Source organism: Heptranchias perlo, chromosome 4 (genome assembly GCF_035084215.1).
Source record: "Heptranchias perlo isolate sHepPer1 chromosome 4, sHepPer1.hap1, whole genome shotgun sequence".
Classification (NCBI taxonomy): Eukaryota; Metazoa; Chordata; class Chondrichthyes; order Hexanchiformes; family Hexanchidae; genus Heptranchias; species Heptranchias perlo.
In genome coordinates this window covers 38326596-38350991 of record NC_090328.1, presented here as the reverse complement: position 1 = coordinate 38350991, position 24396 = coordinate 38326596, and the positions used below count along the sequence as shown (strand labels likewise).

The following is a 24396-nucleotide window of genomic DNA, read 5'->3' as shown; positions in this document are numbered from 1 at the left end:
AGTCACTGCCTGCCACTCGGAAAAAGACCCGCTTATTCCTACTCTCTGTTTCCTGTCTGTCAACCAATTCTCAATCCATGCCAGTATATTCCCCCCAATCCCATGTGCTTTAATTTTGCACACCAACCTCTTGTGTGGGACCTTATCAAAAGCCTTCTGAAAATCCAAGTACACCACATCCACTGCTTCTCCCCTATCTATTCTACTAATTACCTCCTCAAAAAACTCCAGTAGATTTGTTAAGCATGATTTCCCTTTCATAATCCCATGCTGACTTTGTCCAATCCCTTTAATGCCTTCCACGTGTTCTGTTATCACATCCTTTATAATAGACTCTTGCATTTTCCCCACTACTGATGTTAGGCTAACTGGTCTGTAATTCCCTGTTTTTTCTCTCCCTCCTTTTTTAAATAGTGGGGTTACACTATTCCTGAATCGAGAGAGCTTTGGAAGATTATGGCTAAGGCATCTGCAATTTCCTCATCTACTTCCTATAAAACCCTGGGGTGGAAAGCATCAGATCCTGGGGATTTGTTAGTCTTTAGTGCCATTATTTCTTCCAGTACTGTTTTCTTGCTTACGTTAACTTTATTGAGTTTTAGTTCTTGATTCATTATTAGTTTCCCTGGGATGTCAGGTATATTATCCTCTTCCTCTACTGTGAAGACTGACATGAAGTATATATTCAACAAGTCTGCCATTTCCTTGTTTTCATTTGCAATATTACCTGCATCTGTTTTTAAAGGGCCTAAAACTACCCTTTCTCTTCCAATATAAAAACTTTTTACGTTAATCTTGATATCCCTCACAAGTTTCTTTTCATCTTCTCTTTTTGCAGCTCTTACTATCTTTTTTGTCTTCCTTTGCTGTTCTTTATATCTCTCCCTGGATCTACACTATTCTTTGCACTTTTGTATGCTCTTTCCTTTAGTTTTGTTATCTCTCACCTTTTTTGTTGACCATGGCTCTTTTATTTGGTAAGTAGAGCTCTTACCCCTTAGGGGTATGTACTGGTACTGTATTAAGCTAAATTCTCTATTGACCACCTCCCACTGTTCATCTGTAGTTTTACTCAATAACGGTTTTGACCAGTTTGCTGTTGTCACTCTCTGTCTCATCCCATTAAAGCTAGCTGTACCAAAATCTAAAATCTTAGTAGCTGTGTCAAGTTTCTCCTTTTCAAACCTAACATTGAATTCATTCATATTAAGATCACTGTTAGTTAAATGTTCCCTTACTGTTAGATTATTAAATAAGTCTGGCTCATTACTCATTACTAAATCTAGTATGGCCTGCCCTCTTGTTGGTTCTAGAACATACTGCTCCAGAAAACTATCTTGGATGCACTCAAAAAATTTACTACCTTTTTGACTTGAGCTACTCTGCTCTTCCCAATCTATATGAAAATTAAAGTCTCCCATTAAAACAACTCTGCTTTTACTACAAACGTCTCTAACCTCTGAATTAATACATTCTGCCATTTCAAACCATTCTTTAGAGAAATATAGGTCAAGAAAACAATAGGAGCTTAACCACTTGCTAAAATAAGTTTTATACAGAAATTATTGAATGCATAAAGGTTGCTAAATCTCTTCCTGTTCAAAGTAACAATTTTTGACCCCTTAGAATAAAAATCAGAAGTAGAAGGTAAGTGCTTTGGGTTAGTTTCACTGAAAACTAATGGCATTCTCCTTTATTAGATGAACACAAATATTCAGTTGGAGTCTGCAGGAATGAAGCTAAAAACCTTCTGAGCAGAGTTCCTGTTCCTCATAGAATGTGGCATTTTCAACATTGGTGCCGCATAATCCGTAAATTCTTTTAAAATTGAATTAGATAGTTGCTTGAAAAGTGCAAAAGCACAAGATATTGGGGGGATGACAAAAAGCTTAGTCGAAGAGGTGGGTTTTAAGGAGGTGAAGAGGCCGAGGGGTTTGGGGAGGCAATTCCAGAGCATTGGGTCTAGGCAGCTGAAGGCATGGCTGCTAAGGGATGGGGGAGGGAGGGGAAGGTGAAGGAAGAGGGGGAATATATAAGATATGGTAGAATTTGCTTCCTGTTTCTTCATTTTTCTCCTCTTGTTTGTTTTTATCTCATTCTGTAGATCTCATTCTCAAAACTCTCATTTTTGAATATGTGGTTCCTTTTCAGTTTCTCATTCTGATTTCAGCATTTTATTTTTCTGTTTCAATTAGCTTCCATTCCTTGAGTATCTCAGAACCGTCACTATCTTTTTCTAGTGTGCTTAACTGTGTACTTAGTGACCTGGCCTATTAGTTAATGGCTTGATGTTCTGAGATTCAATCTTGGCAAGTTAAAGCTGCTTAGCAACTGCTTCCATTTTAGCTCTGAGCTTTTTGCAGCTGTTTCCATATCTAGACTGCACATCTTCCCAACAAACCCAAAGGCATCTGAAGTGCATTGGGATCAGGAGATTACTGATGATAAACAGAAGCTCGGGAGTCTAATTTCGGTTGGAAGGGTTGGAATGCCCATTATTGGCACAGAGATTGGAGATTTTTGTGCACATCATTGGTTTCATTTTTTTGAAATATATATAGGATGCAGTAAATGTAACATATTCAGCTGGCTCATATTTTCCCCTAAGTAGTACTTGGGAGCAACAGGAACTCGGAAAGTAGCTTGTGGATTCATTAACATGCAACATGTGCTAGAGAGAGCAAACAATCAGATATATTAAATAGATGCTGAGAGGTTGTTTCCCCTGGCTGGCTAGTCTAGAACTGGGGACATAGTCTCAGGATAAGGGGTCGGCCATTTAAGACTGAGATGAGGAGGAATTTCTTCATTCAGAGTGTTGTGAATCATTGGAATTCTCTACCCCAGAGGGCAGTGGATGCTGAGTCATTGAGTATATTCAAGGCTGAGATAGATAAATTTTTGGACTCTCGGGAATCAAGGGATATGGGGATCGGGCAGGAAAGAGGAGTTGAGGCCAAAGATCAGTCATGATCTTATTGAATGGCAGAGCAGGCACAAGGGGCATATGGCCTACTCCTGCTCCTATTTCTTATGTTCTTTCTTATATTCTTATGTAATCAGCAATTTGGGAGGGTGAAGATCTGTCTTGGCAGAGGAGGGATGGGGAAATGAGCTGGTATGGTCAACGGTCTTGAGTGTAAGATTGGAATGCAACATAGGAAGGAAAAGTGGGTCAGTGGAATGCTAGCAAGTGGCCAGAAAAAATGTGTGCAGCCTGAAAAATATATGCTTGTTTCTTTTTCCAGTGACCAAGTATTTCTCTGTGCAAATTTCTGCAGAAAGCATTGCCCTGTACTGTGAAAAGAACTCAAAGTAATGTAATATTAGAGAGCCAAGAGTGTCATTAATGACCAGTGGTCAAATTTCCAGTGGTAAATTTGTGAAGAATTCATCTCTGGCACTATGCTAGCAGATCACAGTAATTTTAAGTGCTCTTTTTTTGAAAAATTATTGAAAGGCTGCCACTTCAAATAAGTTTGTAAAGCTTAATTGAGGCAGAAATTCGACTTCATGCCAGTTTTACGGGAGCACTAATTTTTCAGGGATTCCTGTCAATTGCACAGTGTTCAGTTCCATTCGCAACCCCTCAAATAATGAAACAGTCCGAGCCCGCATGCAGCAAGACCTGGACAACATCCAGGCTTGGGCTGATAAGTGGCAAGTAACATTCGCGCCAGACAAGTGTCAGGCAATGACCATCTCCAACAAGAGAGAGTCTAACCACCTCCCCTTGACATTCAATGGCATTACCATCGCCGAATCCCCCACCATCAACATCCTGGGGGTCACCATTGACCAGAAACTTAACTGGACCAGCCATATAAATACTGTGGCTACAAGAGCAGGTCAGAGGCTGGGTATTCTGCGGCGAATGACTCACCTCCTAACTCCCCAAAGCCTTTCCACCATCTACAAGGCACAAGTCAGGAGTGTGATGGAATACTGTCCACTTGCCTGGATGAGTGCAGCTCCAACAACACTCAAGAAGCTTGACACCATCCAGGACAAAGCAGCCCGCTTGATTGGCACTCCATTCACCACCCTAAACATTCACTCCCTTCACCACCGGTGCACCGTGGCTGCAGTGTGTACTATCCACAGGATGCACTGCAGCAACTCACCAAGGCTTCTTCGACAGCACCTCCCAAACCCGCGACCTCTACCACCTAGAAGGACAAGAGCAGCAGGTACATGGGAACAACATCACCAACACGTTCCCCTCCAAGTCACACACCATCCGACTTGGAAATATATCGCTGTTCCTTCATCGTCGCTGGGTCAAAATCCTGGAACTCGCTACCTAACAGCACTGTGGGAGAAGCTTCACCACATGAACTGCAGGGGTTCAAGAAGGCGGCTCACCACCACCTTCTCAAGGGCAATTAGGGATGGGCAATAAATGCTGGCTCGCCAGCGACGCCCACATCCCATGAACAAATCTAAAAAATAAATATATTTTTAAAAATTCATGTAGAGCCAGGCGGAGCAGGAATGCTCCTCCCAGCTCCACGCCACTTCTGAGGGCCGTTGTCAGCTGCGGTCGCCCCCTCGCAGTTCTTTCACGCCCCGTGACTTACCCAAGAGCCGCTACCGGCGAGGCAAGTGGCCCAAATTAGTTCATGGAAAAGTGGTAAGCTGCCTCTAGAGGCGTGGCATGCACCGGCAGCTCTCCACAATTGTTAAAATGAGGCCCAAGACCCAATTTTGGCCCAGCCTCGGATGCCTGGTTCAGGCGCGCGCTGCGTGCACGACATCAGTTATGGGCCAAAGAGATTTTTCCCCCAATTATGTTTTAGAATGAGCTCGTGACATCTCTGCTATTCCACACTGCCCTGTTGGTCTGCAGACAACATTCCAAGCATTTCTCCCCACCCCTTCTATTCCACAGGCACTCTAGCAGCACAGCAAATCTTGTGACCTGTGGAATACTTGGTCAGTTCAATGTACACCATTGCTTTTCAAAAAAAAATCGTCTGTGTGATGAGGGAGGTCGTGGGGGGGGGGTGGTGGGTGGTGGGGGGTGAAGAGAGGTTCTACTTCAAAAACCAATATACTTCCATTGCTGTAAATTTAGGCTTTGCATAGGTATCTTCTTGGGTTCAGTAGCGTCAGTCGCTTCTGTATGTGGATTCCAGACCCTTATGGCCAATACGGACATATATGATAGCACAGTCCAGGATGTAATAGTAGTACCTCTTTGTATCCTGAACCAGATCTTTGTGTCTTTCGCACGTGTACCCAAGTGCCTCTGTAAAATCATCAAAGGTGAATCATTAAAACATTTGTTAAGACGAGGCCACATACAAAACATTACGCTGCTTTATTGCACAAAGAAAGGAAAAAGACTTGCATTTATATAGCGTTTTTCACAACCTCAGAATGTCCCAAAGTGCTTCACAGTCAATGAAGTGCTTTTGAAGTGTAGTCACTGCTGTAATGTAGGAAACGTGGCAGCCAATTTGTGTACAGCAAGCTCCCACAAACAGCAATATGATAATGACCAGATAATCCTTTTTTTATAAGTACAGAGCAACAGTTATGATGAGACTCATTTAATTCAATCAGTACAACTTGTCTTTTGTCCAACCGTACAATATTGATGAACATGCTATGCTTCCCCACATCAGTACACTGTCTTACTTGACAAACAAAATAACTCATAGAATCACAGAATCATAGAAAATAGGAGCAAGAGTAGGCCATTCAGCCCTTCGGGCCTGCTCCGCCATTCAAAATGATCATGGCTGATCGTCTAACTCAGTACCCTGTTCCCACTTTTTCCCCATATTCCTTGATCCCTTTAGCATTAAGAAATATATCTATCTCCTTCTTGAATACATCTAATGACTTGGCCTCCACTGCCTTCTGTGGTAGAGAATTCCACAGGTTCACCACTTTCTGAGTGAAGAAATTTCTCCTCATCTCGGTTCTAAATGGCATACCCCGTATCCTGAGACTGTGACCCCTGGTTCTGGATTCCCCATCCATCGGGAACATCCTCCCTGCATCTAGTCTGTCTAGTCCTGTTAGAATTTTATATGTTTCGATGAGATCACCTCTCATTCTTCTAAACTCCGGTGAATATAGGCCTAGTCGACCCAATCTCTCCTCATACATCAGTCCTGCCATCCCAGGAATCAGTCTGGTAAACGATCGTTGCACTCCCTCCATGCCAAGGACATCCTTCCTCAGTTAAGGAGACCAAAACTGCACACAATACTCCAGATGTGGTCTCACCAAGGCCCTGTACAACTGCAGTAAGACATCCCTGTTCCTGTACTCAAATCCTCTTGCTATGAACGGCAACATACCATTCGCCTTCCTAACTGCTTGCTGCACCTGAATGCTTGCTTTCAGCGACTGGTGTACAATGATACCCAGGTCTCGTTGCACCTCCCCTTTTCCCAATCTGTCACCATTCAAATAATAATCTTTCTTTCTGTTTTTACAACCAAAGTAGATAACCTCACATTTATCCACGTTATACTGTATCTGCTATGTTCTTGCCCATTCACCCAACTTGTCTAAATCACATTGGAACCTCTTTGCATCCTGCTCACAGCTCACATTCCACCCCAGCTTTGTGTCGTCTGCAAACTTGGAAATGTTACATTCAGTTCCCTCGTCCAAATCATTGATATATATATTGTGAATAGCTGGGGCCCAAGCACTGATCCCTGCGGTACCCCACTAGTCACTGCCTGCCACCCGGAAAAAGACACGTTTATTCCTACTCTCTGTTTCCTGTCTGTCAACCAATTTTTAATCCATGCCAGTATATTCCCCCAATCCCATGTACTTTAATTTTGCACACTAACCTCTAGTGTGGGACCTTATCAAAAGCCTTCTGAAAATCCAAGTACACCACATCCGCTGGTTCTCTCTTATCTATTCTACTAGTTACCTCCTCAAAAAACTCCAGTAGATTTGTTAAGCATGATTTCCCTTTCATAAACCCATGCTGACTTTGTCCAATCCCGTTAATGCCTTCCAAGGGTTGTCACATCCTTTATAATAGACTAGCATTTTCCCCACTAGTAATGTTAGACTAACTGGTCTGTAATTCCCTGTCTTTTCTCTTCCTTTTTTAAAGAGAGGGATTACATTTGCCACTCTCCAATCTGTAGGAACTGTTCCAGATTCCATAGAATTTTGGAAGATGACCACCAATGCATACATTATTTCCAGGGCCACTTCCTTTAGTACTCTGGGATGTAGATTATCAGGCCCTGGGGATTTGTCAGCCTTTAGCTCCATTAATTTCCCTAGCACTATTTTTTTACTAATACTGATTTCCTTCAGTTCCTCCCTCTCACTAGACCCTTGGTTCCCTAACATTTCCGGGAGATTATTTGTGTCCTCCTTTGTGAAGATAGAACCAAAGTATGTGTTTAATTGTTCTGCCATTTCTTTGTTCCCCATTATAATTTCCCCCATTTCTGACTGTAAGGGACCTACATTTGTCTTCACTAATCTTTTTCTCTTGACATATTTATAGAAGCTTTTACAGTCAGTTCTTATGTTCCCTGCTAGTTTACTCTCATATTCTATTTTTCCCCTCTTAATCAATCTCTTTGTCCTCCTTTGCTGAATTCTGAACTGCTCCCAATCCTCAGGCTTGCCAGTTTTTCTGGCAATTTTATATGTCTCCTCTTTGAATCTAATACTATCCCTAATTTCTTTTGTAAGCCACGGTTGAGCCACCTTTCCTGTTTTATTTTTGCACCAGACAGGAATGAATAATTGTTGTAATTCCTGCACACGTTCTTTAAATATTAGCCATTGCCTATCCACCATCATCCCTTTTAGTAAAGTTCCCCAATCTATCATAGCCAACTCACACCTCATACTTTTGTAATTTCCTTTATTTAGATTCAGGACCCTAGTTTCGGATTCAACTACTTCACTCTCCATCTTAATGAGGAATTCTATCATGTTATGGTCGCTCTTCCCTAAGGGACTCCGCACAACAAGATTGTTAATTAATCCTTTCTCATTGCACAATACCCAGTCTAGGATCGCCTGTTCTCTAGTTGGTTCCTCAACATATTGGTCTAGAAATCCATCACGTACACACTCCAGGAATTCCTCCCCCACAGTATTATTGCTAATTTGGTTTGACCAATCTATATGTAAATTAAAGTCACCCATGATTATAGTTGTACCCTTCTTGCATGCGTCTCTAATTTCCTGTTTAATGCCTTCCCCTAATCTCCACTACTGTTTGGGGGCCTATAGACAACCCCAACCAATGTTGTCTGCCCCTTGGTGTTTCTTAGCTCCACCCATACAGATTCCACATCGTGATTTTCTGAGCCAATATCATTCCTCACTATTGCATTGATGTCCTCCTTTACTAACAATGCTACCCCACCTCCTTTCCCTTTTTGCCTGTCCTTCCTAAATATTGAATACCCCTGAATGTTCAGTTCCCATCCTTGGTCACCCTGCAGCCATGTCTCCGTAATCGCAACTATGTCATACCCGTTGATATCTATCTGCGCTGTTAATTCATCCACCTTATTGCGAATGCTCCGCGCATTAAGACACAGTGCCTTTAGACTTGTCTTTTTAAGATTGCTAGTTATCTTAGTATTATTTTGCACAATGGCCCTATTTGTTTTTCGCCCTTGTTTTCTCTGCCTTCCACTATTGCTTCTTCCCTTTCTGTCTTTTGTTTCTATCCTTGTTTCCCCCTCCTCTGCCTCCCTGCTCAGGTTCCCATCTGTTTTCTGTTTTCCTGTATTCTCCTTCTGAGCCTGGCCCAAAGCTAGCTCTCAGAGCTTTCTGTTTGAAAAACCTGATTGACTGCCTGTGTCTCTGTTTTTATCACCCTGTGTTCACAGCCAGAAAGGTAAGCTTGCCAGACCACCCCTGCCAAGCACACTAGACCAGTGACTTCCCACCACAATGAGTGTGAAAGGTTTATCGATTGACAAAACAGACTAACAAATTGCTTTTTGTTTACAGTCTGTTGGAAACAACATCAAAGCTTAGCTCTAGCATATTAACCATCTTTTATCTAGGTGTTTTTTTCCCTAAACGTCTGTGAATATACTTTGCTTTAAACCCCCGACATTTATAAGTAAGTCTTTTTCCAAATACTTTCACTGGAACAATGATCAAAAATCACAAAATGTGGCACCCCTGCTCGAGCTTCTAAAAGATAATGTCAGCTCCCCTGAGGAAAACAAAGAAGAAAAATGAACTTGCATTGATACAGCTTCTATCATGTCCTTAAAACATCCTCAAACACTTTACAAGCAATGTATTACGCTTGAAGTGCGGTCACTGTTGTTACATAGACAAATACAGCAGCCAATTTGCATGCACCCATGACACATAGAATCATAGAATCATAGAAGTTTACAACATGGAAACAGGCCCTTCGGCCCAACATGTCCATGTCGCCCAGTTTATACCACTAAGCTAGTCCCAGTTGCCCGCACTTGGCCCATATCCCTCTATACCCATCTTACCCATGTAACTGTCCAAATGCTTTTTAAAAGACAAAATTGTACCCGCCTCTACTACTGCCTCTGGCAGCTCGTTCCAGACACTCACCACCCTTTGAGTGAAAAAATTGCCCCTCTGGACCCTTATGTATCTCTCCCCTCTCACCTTAAATCTATGCCCGCTCGTTATAGACTCCCCTACCTTTGGGAAAAGATTTTGACTATCTACCTTATCTATGCCCCTCATTATTTTATAGACTCCTATAAGATCACCCCTAAACCTCCTACTCTCCAGGGAAAAAAGTCTCAGTCGATCCAGCCTCTCCCTATAAGTCAAACCATCAAGTCCCGGTAGCATCCTAGTAAATCTTTTCTGCACTCTTTCTAGTTTAATAATATCCTTTCTATAATAGGGTGACCAGAACTGTACACAGTATTCCAAGTGTGGCCCAACTAATGTCTTGTACAACTTCAACAAGACATCCCAACTCCTGTATTCAATGTTCTGACCAATGAAACCAAGCATGCTGAATGCCTTCTTCACCACCCTATCCACCTGTGACTCCACTTTCAAGGAGCTATGAACCTGTACTCCTAGATCTCTTTGTTCTATAACTCTCCCCAACGCCCTACCATTAGCGGAGTAGGTCCTGGCCCGATTCGATCTACCAAAATGCATCACCTCACATTTATCTAAATTAAACTCCATCTGCCATTCATCGGCCCACTGGCCCAATTTATCAAGATCCCGTTGCAATGCTAGATAACCTTCTTCACTGTCCACAATGCCACCAATCTTGGTGTCATCTGCAAACTTACTAACCATGCCTCCTAAATTCTCATCCAAATCATTAATATAAATAACAAATAACAGCGGACCCAGCACCGATCCCTGAGGCACACCGCTGGTCACAGGCCTCCAGTTTGAAAAACATCCCTCCACAACCAACCTCTGTCTTCTGTCATCAATCCAATTTTGAATCCAATTGGCTACCTCACCTTGGATCCCGTGAGATTTAACCTTATGTAACAACCTACCCTGCGGTACCTTGTCAAAGGCTTTGCTAAAGTCCATGTGGACCACGTCTACTTCACAGCCCTCATCTATCTTCTTGGTTATCCCTTCAAAAAACTCAATCAAATTCGTGAGACATGATTTTCCTCTCACAAAACCATGCTGACTGTTCCTAATCAGTCCCTGCCTCTCCAAATGCCTGTAGATCCTGTCTCTCAGAATACCCTCTAACAACTTACCCACTACAGATGTCAGGCTCACCGGTCTGTAGTTCCCAGGCTTTTCCCTGCCACCCTTCTTAAACAAAGGCACAACATTTGCGACCCTCCAATCTTCAGGCTCCTCACCTGTAGCTGTTGATGATTCAAATATCTCTGCTAGGGGATCCGCAATTTCCTCCCTAACCTCCCATAACGTCCTGGGATACATTTCATCAGGTCCCGGAGATTTATCTACCTTGATGCGCGTTAAGACTTCCAGCACCTCCCTCTCTGTAATATGTACACTCCTCAAGACATCACTATTTATTTCCCCAAGTTCCCTAACATCCATGCCTTTCTCAACCGTAAATACCGACGCGAAATATTCATTTAGGATCTCAACCATCTCTTGTGGTTCCGCACATAGATGACCTTGTTGATCCTTAAGAGGCCCTACTCTCTCCCTAGTTACTCTTTTGCCCTTTATGTATTTGTAGAAGCACTTTGGATTCTCCTTTGCCTTATCTGCCAAAGCAATCTCATGTCCCCTTTTTGCCCTCCTGATTTCTCTCTTAACTCTACTCCGGCAATCTCTATACTCTTCAAGGGATCCACTTGATCCCAGCTGTCTATGCATGTCATATGTCTCCTTCTTCTTTCTGACTAGGGCCTCAATCTCCCGAGTCATCCAAGGTTCCCTACTTCTCCCAGCCTTGCCCTTCACTTTATAAGAAATGTGCTTACCCTGAACCCTGGTTAACACACTTTTGAAAGCCTCCCACTTACCAGACGTCCCTTTGCCTGCCAACAGACTCTCCCAATCAACTTCTGAAAGTTCCTCTCTGATACCATCAAAATTGGCCTTTCCCCAATTTAGAATTTTAACTTTTGGGCCAGACCTATCATTCTCCATAGCTATCTTAAAACTAATGGAATTATGATCACTGGTCCCAAAGTGATCCCTCACGAACACTTCTGTCACCTGCCCTTCCTTATTTCCCAAGAGGAGGTCAAGTTTTGCCCCCTCTCTAGTCGGGCCATCCACATACTGAATGAGAAATTCCTCCTGAATACACTCAACAAATTTCTCTCCATCCAAGCCCCTAATGCTGTCCCAGTCAATGTTGGGAAAGTTAAAGTCCCCTACTATTACCACCCTATTTTTCTTGCAGCTGTCTGTAATCTCCTTACATATTTGCTCCTCAATTTCCCGTTGACTATTTGGGCGTCTGTAGTACAATCCTATCAAAGTGATCTCTCCCTTCTTATTTTTCAGTTCTACCCATATAGACTCAGTGGGCGAACCCTCGGATATATCCCCTCTCACTACTGCCGTGATGTTCTCCCTAATCAAGAACGCAACTCCCCCCTCCTCTCTTACCTCCTGCTCTATCTTTCCGATAGCATCTGTACCCTGGAACATTGAGCTGCCAGTCCTGCCCCTCCCTTAGCCATGTTTCAGTAATAGCTATAACATCCCAGTCCCATGTACCCATCCATGCCCTGAGTTCATCTGCCTTGCCCATCAGACTTCTTGCATTGAAATAAATGCAGTTTAATCTAAACTTCCCTTGGTCTTTGCCCTGCTTTCTCAGACCATCTGTCCGGTCATGTTTTGTACACTCTCCCTTACTGCCTTTTGTTTCTGTCACCACTTTACTTCCCACTGAATTCCTGCATCGGTTCCCATCCCCCTGCCACATTAGTTTAAACCCTCCCCAACAGCACTAGCAAACACTCCCCCTAGGACATTGGTTCCAGTCCTGCCCAGATGCAGACCGTCCAATTTGTACTGGTCCCACCTCCCCCAGAACCGGTTCCAATGGCCCAGGAATTTGAATCCCTCCCTCTTGCACCATCTCTCAAGCCACGAATTCATCCTAGCTATCCTGTCATTCCTACTCTGACTAGCCCGTGGCACTGGTAGCAATCCTGAGATTACTACCTTTGAGGTCCTACTTTTTAGTTTAACTCCTAACTCCCTAAATTCAGCTTGTAGGACCTCATCCCGTTTTTTACCTATATCGTTGGTACCTATATGCACCACGACAACTGGCTGTTCACCCTCCGACGCCGACAGTAAATGAATGAAAGACCAGATAATCTGCTTTTGGTGGTGTTGGTTGAGGGAAAAATGTTAACCAGGACATTGAGATGTTATTTGATGCTAGGTGAATGCCTCATGTCACGTTGCCAAATGGTATAGGGGACAAGATGCAGCCTTACGTGAAACCAGTTGTTTCTTGAACCAGTCAGATAACTCATTGCCTGTACTCGCCGCACTCTGTACTTCATGATACAAAATTTTTATGATGCTTATGGCATTCCTAGGTAACCTGTACACTTCGGGAATCTGCTATAGTGAAATTCTGTTGGCACTCACCAAATGCTTCCGGAAGTAAACAAATTTCAGTACCTATGGTAATTGCCATTCTTTGCCAAATGATATTATGGAGTGTAAAGGTCTGGTCAATGCAAGATCTGTTCTGATGAAAACCACATGCTCTTCTTGGAGTCAGCCCTTATAACTGGATAGCCTGGTGGTGAAGGATAGAATGCTGGAGCCTGGTCTTCAGTTGCTTCCAAGCCTTTATTCACACAGCTCAACATTATGCACCATTAAATGGATACAAGAGAGTCCCCAATTGATACCCATCACCTGAATACAATTAACACTAATTGTTATAAATCACAGATACAATTAATAGATTCTCTTCTCTCTCTTTAAATAACATTAAAAAAAATTTAACTTTATATATGCAATACAAACAAAATTTCAAAAATTAGGAACTTCCATACTCTGTGCAACTTATACTATTCAAAGCATTACATTGTGAGGTAACCCTTCTCCAGGACCCCTAATAATTTCTTCATACATGTTCTTCTTTTAGTAAAACAATCTGACAGTTGATGGCTTAAATCCACCCATTTAATTTTAGAGATTTCCTTTCTCTCCAGCATTTGTTTCAATCCAGCAAGGTCAATCTGTAATCTTTTCTCACTCACGTTTTTCATAGAGTGTACATTATCCCACAATGAACGATTGTCTACATAACATTCAATGGGTATACTATCTTCAGTACTCCCATTGTACAGGATGTCACTCAAGATATTTGCCAAATAGAATCCCATATCCACTGTGTCTACAAAAGCCAGTGTTTCAGCAGCAGAGTATTTTTAACAACCTTTTTTATTTTCTTAGCTTCCCAAGCTAAAGGACAACATTTCTCATTCTCATCCATGAAAAACACCATGCACTAGAATATCCATCAGGAAGATTAGTGTGTGAAGCATCGCTAAAGATAACTAGCTTCATTTTCTTTGGGTCACCTAAGGATAGGAACTTAAGTACGCATTTATTTATATTTAATTTTCGCAATGTTTTATTTGCCCTTAAAACATTCTCTAGTACGGGGTGTTTCATTGAAGTACTTAACTCCAACACATCAAAACTAGCATCTGGTCAAAACAGAAAGGCAGAGTATTATTTAAATGGTGATAGATTGGGAAATGTTGATGAAAAGGGGACCTGCGTATCCTTGTACACCAATCACTGAAAGCAAACATGCAGGTGCAGCAAGCAGTTAGGAAGGCAAATGATACATTGGCCTTCATTGCAAAAGAATTTGAGTACAGGAGCAAGGATGTCTTACTGCAGTTACACAGGGCCCTGGTGAGACCACACCTAGAGTATTGTGTGCAGTTTTGGTCTCCTTACCCAAGAAAGGATATACTTGCCATAGAGGGAGTGCAGTAAAGGTTCACCAGACTGATTCCTGGGATGGCAGGACTGTCGTATGAGGAGAAATTGGGTTAACTCGGCCTGTATTCACTCGGGTTTAGAAGAATGAGAGGGGATCTCATTGAAACACACAAAATTCTGACAGGGCTAGACAGACTGGATGCAGGGAGGAGGTTTTCCCTGGCAGGGGGGTCCAGAATGAGGGGTCACAGTGTCAGGATACGGGGTACATTTAGGATATCAGTCAAAAACTTTGCTGGTGTCCCAAATCCAAACTCTATCCATTTTTCCATACTTTTATCTAGGATAACCTTCTTCTCCTTACTTTATATTAGTGTCGAAATACCAAATCTCGTAGCCAGGTCAATAAAATGTAAGACGAAAATATTTCCGTCTTTTTCCCATACCTTTAGATCCATGGCAATCACCTTGTTGAAGTCACATGCTAATGGAACATTTACAATAGGACGTGGGGCCGTCCGTCTATACTTTTTACAGATTTCACAGTTCTCACTGATCTCTTTTATTAGCCTTGTATATTCCTCACCAACTACACCTGCATCTTTTAGCAGGATTTTTAAACGTTGACAAGTAGGGTGGGCAAATTGTCTGTGTAACTTTAAGACAATTTTTTCTCTGTTATCCTTATCACCTGATGCCATTAATACTTGCCTAACACACTGATGAGAAACATCAAGTTTTATTAAGGGGATACAAGGGAAACATCAAGTTTTATTAATGTCCCAACTGGCTAAACTGCAAATCAATTGATTTCCCAAAAATGATTGTCTCATCATGTTCCATTTCAAGTTTCATTTTTGCCTTTTTCAGGGAACGTTTACCCAAAGGCATAGGTATCTCCCTAGAGACTACATCTGTACTTATAAAATGGCTTACTCCAGCCATCTTACATGGAATTACCACTCTCGAGTGACCTCAAGGTGTTGTCATCTCCAAACCTAAAACATGTAGAACTTTTTATTCCTTAACCTTGCATCGATCCTCACTACTCAGTGAATCAAGATAACATTTTAACCAATCTACCGTGCGTACAGTTGAAGTACATGCACCATCTAACACCGCACAATTAAAGGAATCTGCGACTAATACATTCATCACAGGATTAAAACTCCTTGTGACCAGTATAATCTGTTCAGATTCATCATTATCTTCATCCTCATCCTCAGAACTACTTTCTTCATGCGTCATTTCAAAGACCCTGTGTCTTCACTCTGGGCAATTCGCCTCATAATGATACTTAGAGTCACATCTAAAGCATCTACTGATTCTTCCTTGGGCATTCCTGGGATTCATTCGCCCATTATTACTGTCCCTTTTTTGTCTCTGTTGATATAATTGGATTTGCTGAACCTGTTTTCATCACCAGTCTGGCTGTCTTTAATCCTTCCATCATATTGACGCTTGTGTCTGTTCTCTTGAAATTTTTGAAACCTGGACTGGTGCCTTCGTTTAGTATCTGGAACATTTCGAAACCTGGTAAATCATCGAATCTTCTATTCTTTGTGCCACAGCGGAAGGTCTCGTTTGTTCCATGAAGGCTGAAGGGAATGACTATTTCCCCAGGAATTTTTTTAAGGCAGCAGCTATTTGATCCAACAGAGTCTCCTTTTCTAAAAACCGGATGCCAGTTAGGACCAGTTGCCTGTCCATATGAGACACCTTCGCACAATCTAGTAATTTAAATGCTAGTACTGATCCAGGAATTGGAACTTTATCAACATTTTGTACAATTTGTTAAAGTCCATGATATACTCTTCCATTGAATGACCATCCATTTTCTGAAATCTATGAAATGCTGACCAGGCCTCATAGGTACTTAACAGGTCATCTTTCTTGTAGATTTGATCCAAAAATTCAATTGGAAAGGTAAAATCTTCATCATTATCCAAAAGATCTGCTTCCATCTCAGGAAATACCTTACTTCTGATATTACTTCGTTCAGGAAGCGACAACGCCAAGGCCATGCCTTGTTTTCTCTTTGGCAGAGTAGTAACCCATGTCCAACCTCATTCTTCCACTGGTCATACCGTTCAAACTCCGAGAACATCAAAGGGAAATGGTACTTCGACAATTTAAACTTGCTTTTTTTCATTTTCCACAATGGCCACTAGGCTTTCAAGTTTTTCTTCTTTGTGTCCAAAAAAAAATCATAGTTTCCAACCTCCACCTTTAGGCAACCATCCTCTGCTACCATGTTATAACTGGATAGCCTGGTGGTGAAGGATAGAATACTGGAGACTGATCTTCAGTTACTTCCAAGCCTTTATTCACACAGCTCAACATTACACACCCTCCTATAAATGGATACAATTGATACTCACCACCTGAATACAATTAACGCTAATTGATAAAATTCACAGATACAGTTAACATCTGCCATCAATGGCCAACCCCTTGTTGAAGATAATGGTACAGAAGAGTTTACGAGGGACAGATAGTAATGTAATACAACATCAGTTGTTGCAATCACTTCTGTTCTACCTGGAAAGCTTGACAATGATTCCTTTTGTCTAAATTTTTGGTATTACTTCTTTGTCGCACAATAAATTAAATAAATGTAGGATGATAACTAAGTTTTCATCTCCACATTCTTTGAGTAATTATACAAAAATTTGATCCTCTCCGAGTGGCTTGTTGTTCTTTAAGTTAGCTGTGGTGGATTGTAAGTTCGCCACATGTGTCTTCCAGTTTAGTCATCTACTCAATGGAGATAAAGTTGATCCTATTGTCTGGAGGTGGTCTGTTAAGGATTTTATGGAAATATCTACTTCCTCTTTATATCTTCCAGTTTGGTGTCAAGCAGCCTATGTTTATTTTTGATGGGACTTTCACTGTGGTGTTTAAAGTCTCTTGCAAGTTTCTTCATAATCTTATAGAGTGCCCTCATATCTTCCCTTAATGCAGCCATATCTTGTTCTTGAGCTTATTTTGTCAATGTAATTTCTTTTGTCTTTACATGCTGAGCATTTAACTGCCTTGTCTTTTTCTTTGAATTCTTCTTTATATCATCTGAATGAAATACATTGAGTAGATTGAGCTTGGCATTTTTCCCTTCAGCGAATGCATGCCAAGTGTTAGTACTAGGACACCCCTCATTTTTGCCTTTGATCTGGCCCAGTACCAACTTGTAAGAACACTGGGATCAGTATCCTGAAAAATATATGTCAAGGAACAAGAGGAATCCTTAACTTCCTCACCTTAACTCCTTACTAAGGAAGTGTCTGAGGTTTACCACTCACCCTAGGTCTAGGAGTGAAGACATAAGAAATAGGAGCAGGACTAGGTTACATGGCCCATCGAGCCTACTGCACCATTCAATCAGGTCACGGCTTACCTTTGGCCTCAACTCCACTTTCCTGCCCGACCCACATATCCCTTGATTCCCCGAGAGTCCAGAAACCTCTCTATCTCAGCCTTGAATATATTCAACGACTCAGCATCCACAGCCCTCTGGGGTAGAGAATTCCAAAGATTCACAACCCACTGAGTGAAGAAATTCTTCCTCATTTCAGTCTTAAATGTCCGACCCCTCATCCTGTGACTATGGCCCCTAGTTCTAGACTCTCCAGTGATCTTATATGTTTCAATTAGATCACCTCTCATTCTTCTGAACTCCAGAGAGTATAGGCCCATTCTACTCAAGCTCGCTTCATAGGACAACCCTCTCATCCCAGGAATTTAACTAGTTTACCTTCGTTGCACCGCCTCTGAGGCGAGTATATCCTTCCTTAAATAAGGAGACCAAAACCGTACGCAGTACTCCAGGTGAGGTCTCACCAAAGCTCTGTACAATTATAGTAAGACTTCCTTACTTTTGTACTCCAACCTCCTTGCAATAAAAGCCAACATTCCATTTGCTTTTGTAATTGCATGCTGTACCTGCATGCTAACTTTTTGTGTTTCATATACAAGGTCACCCAAGTCTCTCTGAACATCAACATTTAATAGTTTCTCACCATTTGAAAAATATTCTGTTCTTCTATTCTTCCTACCAAAGTGAATAACCTTACATTTCCCCACATTATACTTTACCTGCCACCTTCTTACCCACTCACTTAACCTGTCTATATCCCTTTGCAGACTCTTTGTGTCTTCCTCACAGCTTATTTTCCCACCTAGCTTTGTATTGGCAGCAAACTTGGATACCTAATGATGCCTAAATTTGACTCGCCAAACTGCTTTACATCACCCAGTTTGGATTGAATTTGAGATCAACTTGCCAACCCTCAATTAGGATACTCACAAGTTACTGAGTCATAGAAGTTACAACATGGAAACAGGCCCTTCGGCCCAACATGTCCATGTCGCCCAGTTTATACCACTAAGCTAGTCCCAATTGCCTGCACTTGGCCCATATCCCTCGATACCCATCTTCCCCATGTAACTGTCCAAAATAGAATGAATTAATCCTTTCTTGCCAAATTATCAAAGAAGTAGTCAGACAATTGATGGATATTTGGCACATCTCTCAGTAAACTTGGATAAATACTTGAAGGGGGAAAATTTGCAGGGCTATGGGGAATGAGCAGGGGAGTGGGGCTAATTGGATAGCTCTTTCAAAGAGCTGGTACAGGTATGATGGGATTTATGGCCTCCTTATCTGCTGTATCATTCTGTGATTCTATATAGGCAGGGTCACCTAGCAATTTGAATAACACAAAATGAATAGACAGAGTTACTTAATTAAATAAATAGGAGGGTGTAAAGGCAAATCGGTGTATCAGTGTAATTCAGCATTAACTGGATTGCTGAACATTAAATTATAGCTGAGACCAGTGTCTGTGACTACTGCAAATTGGCACGATTACTCTAGTGGACTCCTTAAATAGCTGACAAGTTAACAGCATTGGATCGCCAGTCTGTTGAACAGATGGTCTATGTGTTGGTAGCTAGCAATGTTTCCAGAGCTTGTACGACCTTGTCTTTATGAGCGACATGGTTGAGTTGATCCTTCTTACTCCCCTGGGATGGCAGTGTTAGTTTCTGGAATGTCGAGTTATTGAGCCTCTTCGGTGGCGGGGTTATCTGTTCCACTTTGATCTTCTGCTCAGGCTGAATCCACCTTACGCACGAGTGATTGTATGTGAGCTGGGTGGCTTAACTCTCACCTTCTTTGATCTCACACAACTTGTACAATTAAGTGTCACATGCATCTCTGCCTGTAAATGGCAGATATATCTGTACAATTTGACGTGCATAACCTCATACTCTGTCTTGGATATTCTTTGTACTTGTAAAGGTACCCTTCTATATCCACTAGGTAAAGATTACTACAGAAGAAGACAGAGAATCTTCTTCTAACTAACAAAGTGAAACAACATTAACAAAGACAAAGGGAGTCTGAGAGAATCTACATCTAACAAAAATAAAAAATCTGCTGAGAGATGTGCCAAGCACCCTCTTATACACCTTTCCATTCAGTTGACCAATCCAGGTGTCAGTCATTTCTAATAGTTACTTAAGTGTCCTGGAAGATGTCGCAGTTAATACAGGGATACCCAGGCATACCAAGTTCTACTTCCACTCCCCTAACTTCTTAGTGTTTCTTTTAATAGAGGGTCCTACATAGGATCAGATATGGCATAACATATTTATCTTCCACAAACATGCTATTCCTGACCTCCATTCTTAATGCTAGCCACTTATTACTGATAAAAAAATGTTTTGTTTAAATAAACCTTGATATGGTTTTAATTAGGTTAATTTCCCAACATGCAGTTTAACAACTAACTCCATTTTGTGTGGCCATCTTTAAACTGAAACTCCATTTCGAGAAAAACATCAGGCAATTTACAGGACTATTTCCTACAAAACTCAGGACTCTCAATGTAGGCTTTCTTAATGGCAGCCCAAACATCCTCCACATTGTTAAACATGTTTTCCAACCTGTTACAACTAGTATCAAACCTGTTTGACAGCTGCAGTTTAAATTCCGCATTGGAAACTGGGTCTTTCAGTTTTACAATGTTGATTCTCTGTACTGTCTTTTTCTTTTTCGTTAGCTTCTTCAATTTGATTTCCATAGTATCAACAATTGGTGATCACTGGCAATGTCAGCACCATGAAAAGTCCAAACATTGCATAAGGAGGATATGACCTTTTCACTGGAACAGAAACGATCAATTTGATTCATAATGCAATTGTCTGATGTCCATATTGCCTTATGGATGTCTTTATGGGTAAAGAGGGCGTCTTCCATATCCAAACAGTTGAGTTGATGTAGTCCCATGATTCTTCCACCATTTTTATTTCTCATACCAATTCCATGGGGGTTGGGGGCGGGTGGGAGGTTAAAATAACAGCTTTTTGGAGCGGGATCGCATCACAGCCCCAATGCCGCCACTTCTGGTTTTAACCCAGGCAGGTTTGTCTGCGTGTGCACAGCAGGCACCAGGAAGTCCCACCCCACTTAAAGCCGGCGGGCCAATACTTAAAGGGACTTGAGGTACATATTATTTTGTGTATTGGAAAGCTTAAATGAATTTAACCTTACCCGTTTGGGTTTCCCATCGCTTCTGATTCACGTCAGGTGAAAGTAGACGGGAAGGGCCGCATCCGTGAGGTGAGTGCCTTTATTACGCTGTTTGTGGATCCAGAGGAGCAGGAGTGCTTCATCCAGGCCCTACAAGCTCACCTGGCCGACAGGACCCCCGCGATTGGCTGCCCCTCCCCTGATGGTGGACCCTCCCCCCCCAGATGGTGGCCCCTCACCTACTCCGACCTCCAGCGACCTCCGATCTCTGTCCTGGCATCAGACACCCTCTGATCTGCACCTTCCCGGTTCTCCGATCTCCACCTTCCCGGTCCTCCGATCTCCACCTCCCCGGTCCTCCGATCTCTTCCCTGGCCACCGATCTCTCCCCCAGACCCCAGATCTCCTCCCCGGCCCTCAAATGTCCTTCCCAGTCCCCTGATTTCGCCCCTGGCCCTCCGATCTCCGACCCATGATCCCAACTGGCTGCCGGCTGTGAAACCAGAAGTAAAATTCATTGATCTCATTAAGGTCATGATCTATCCGCCAACTCATCTTTTGGGTTTCGCACCCAAAAATCTTGCCCCCCATTCCCGCTCCCTTCCCAGCTCAAGGTCAATATCATGCCTCATGTGTTCCCATAACTTTGAATACATTTTCATTTGAGGATTCAGCTTTCAAGTCTCCCATAACAAGGGGGATATCAAATTATGCAACTCGGCCAATTATATCTTGCAGTGTATTGTAAAAGCTGTCTTTAACTTCATCCAACATACAAAAAATATATGTGCTTGGCTGCTCCAAACTCCAGCATAAGACACAAAATGGTATCCAACTGGCGATGTTGGACACCATTGGTCTAAGTTCAAATTGCTTGCCGACATGGATTTGCATATCAAAAATCACTAACCTTTCTTTTTCATTGTAGTACAGATCTAAAAAACTAACATATGCAAATTGAACAAAGAAACTGGAAAACTTAACCAAATATTTATTTTAACCTATCACAAGGTATAATCCTGTAGTGAGTTGATCTGTGTCTGCCTGAGTAGTGAGTGGCCCAGGGTCCTTAGAGATCTGGCTCCAAAACCGATTCCAACAGGCACAACGAGCCGGATGGCCTCCTTCTGTGCTGTAAGATTCTATCATTCTAACCAGTTCTCTTTATTAAAAAAAATCTTGCAAGTATCCTGCCCTATCCCTTACTGCATTTGCGTTCTCTTGAAAAATGGAGCTGGGAATGGAGGTCGTAATTGGGTAACTGAAATATCAGTTGGGATGAAGCGTTTTCTCACCCAACATGTTTAGCAGCATTGCATATCATTTTTTGGGGGGCTCATACACCCCAATTTGAAAATTCCTGGTATATGCCTAATTTTACAACCACCAATTCCATTCCCAACCGAATATTTATTGGGTACTTTTTAAAGGTGTTTAATCACCTCTCAGGCTCAACTGCGTTCGCTGGAGCATGTTCTGCACGTCTGCTACTTTGTTGGTAGGGGAGATTCTTTTGTTTTCTATTCTCAATTGTAGCTTGTTAATTTTAAACCTGTGTACAAATTTCAACTTATTATACTGCTCTTTTAAAAGACTGGTGTATAAAATATTGTGTAGCTTTTAATGCTATGACCCTTGTCCAATGTCACAAAACCTGAAGTTTCTTTAAGGAGCCATTGCTTAATGGCCTTGTAAATTGTTTCAAATCTTTTTTTTCCCTCAGATTAACTTGCAGCGCACAATGAGAATCACAGGATTGATTAGCCAGGGTGCTAAGAGACTTGGCAGCCCAGAGTATGTGAAATCATACAAGATTGCTTACAGTGGTGATGGCAAAACCTGGACTACTTACAAAGTAAAAGGCACCTATGAAGACGTGGTAAGATGAAAAATTTGAAATACAGTTCAGCCATGTGCTCTTACTTGAACATCCTTCAGTAAAGTATACTTCAGGATTTGCAAAAATATGGTTCAAATACATTTTGTTCTTTTCCTGTACCTTATTTCTCTGTCTTTACTCTTCTTGTCTTTATGGTGACTTATGCTGGGGTACAGTTCTCCAGACACTAGCAGCCCTCTAATACTTCAACCAAGTGGCCATGACTGAGTCTGGCTAAGTGAGTATTGGCAGGTTTTTTGGGCCATTACTGTTTTGAGCCCAATCCTGTCCCTTTCTGTATCCACAGGCATACATGTTCCAGCACAGGTCACTGCATAGTGGTAAGGGACTCTGGTTGACTTGCATTTTTTTCCTCCCCAGCCTGGAGTGCTAAAGTCAGTTACATGGAATTATATTAAATAGAAATTACAACATGGAAACAGTCTGATCAGCCTAACTAGTCTGTGTTGGTGTTTATCCTGCACATTAGCAGTAGTCGTAACCCCATGTGCCGCTCTGTTTCTATATCCCTTTATTCCCCTTGTTTACATGGTCTGTGCTTCAATCACTAATGCTGTGCTCCTGCTGTCTTCTTAGATCAGATTGGCTAATTGGTCCTGTTTTATATAACTCATACCACCATACACAGTGCACTTACCCATTGAGTCAAGGGGAAGTGGGTTCTTCAACACTTGAAAAATGGAAATTTTCAGCTTTTAGGAATTAATCTATTTCCGTTACACAGTAACAAACCTTTTTTTAAAAAAAATAGTAAATCAGAGCTATGCAACAATGTGTTGTCTCCTCTTATTTAATGCCATCTACCTCATTTAGATGAATAGGTGAGCTGAAGTGCCATAGGTAAATTGAAAGCTTCAAAGTCTTTAATTCCTGTTTTTGTGCTGAAATTATATGTCAAAACTTTGAATAGCTAGTTTTAATTTATATTGCTAAATCTTAAATTATAGCTTTAAATTAACCTCAACAATTAAGAGAACATCTACCCGAGAGAGATTTATGTATATTCTACTACATGCAAATCATGCATAACTGGATGGATAATTTATGCTAACAATGTTTAAGTACTTATTAGAATGGAGGGTCAGTGCTGGGCACAAACCCACTACACACCTATTGGCTTGTTTGAATAAACTGATATAGCTATTGTTCTTTGTAACATTGCTTCCAACCTCAAAAATTAAAAGGGGCCTGTAGTTACTTGCTCTTTCTTTCCGAACAACATTTATTAAAATTTCCCCATATAAAGAATTTTGACGGTACATAGAACCCTATCTCCAGTCATTGAATCATAGAAAGTTAGGGCACAGAAGGAGGCAATTCGGCCCATCGTGTCCGTGCATGATAATAGGAGTGTGCAAATTGTTAAGTGCATGAACTTATACATCCAATGTGTGACCTAATACAGTTGTACAACTTTCCTCCTGCATATTCTGTGTGGTGGGGAAAGTAATGTTGCTTAAAGGCTCTTTTAGCTAGTTGTTACACCACCATCAGTATATTTTTAAATCAAAGAACTACAAAGAATGACTCACCTTTTGGTCCTGTTGAGTTTTTAAAAATTTGAATAAACAGGGCTGATGACACAATT

At 41.7% G+C, this 24396-nt stretch overlaps 1 protein-coding gene across 1 annotated transcript in view; it reads left to right on the top strand.

Annotated features, from left to right (window-relative positions):
• The window catches only part of LOC137320472 (EGF-like repeat and discoidin I-like domain-containing protein 3), a 204626-nt gene that overhangs the window by 144254 nt on the left and 35976 nt on the right, over positions 1 to 24396 (top strand). The window contains exon 7 of the mRNA XM_067982171.1: positions 22632 to 22787. Coding sequence (XP_067838272.1) covers positions 22632 to 22787 — 156 coding nt within the window. The remainder of the gene's footprint in view (positions 1 to 22631; positions 22788 to 24396) is intronic.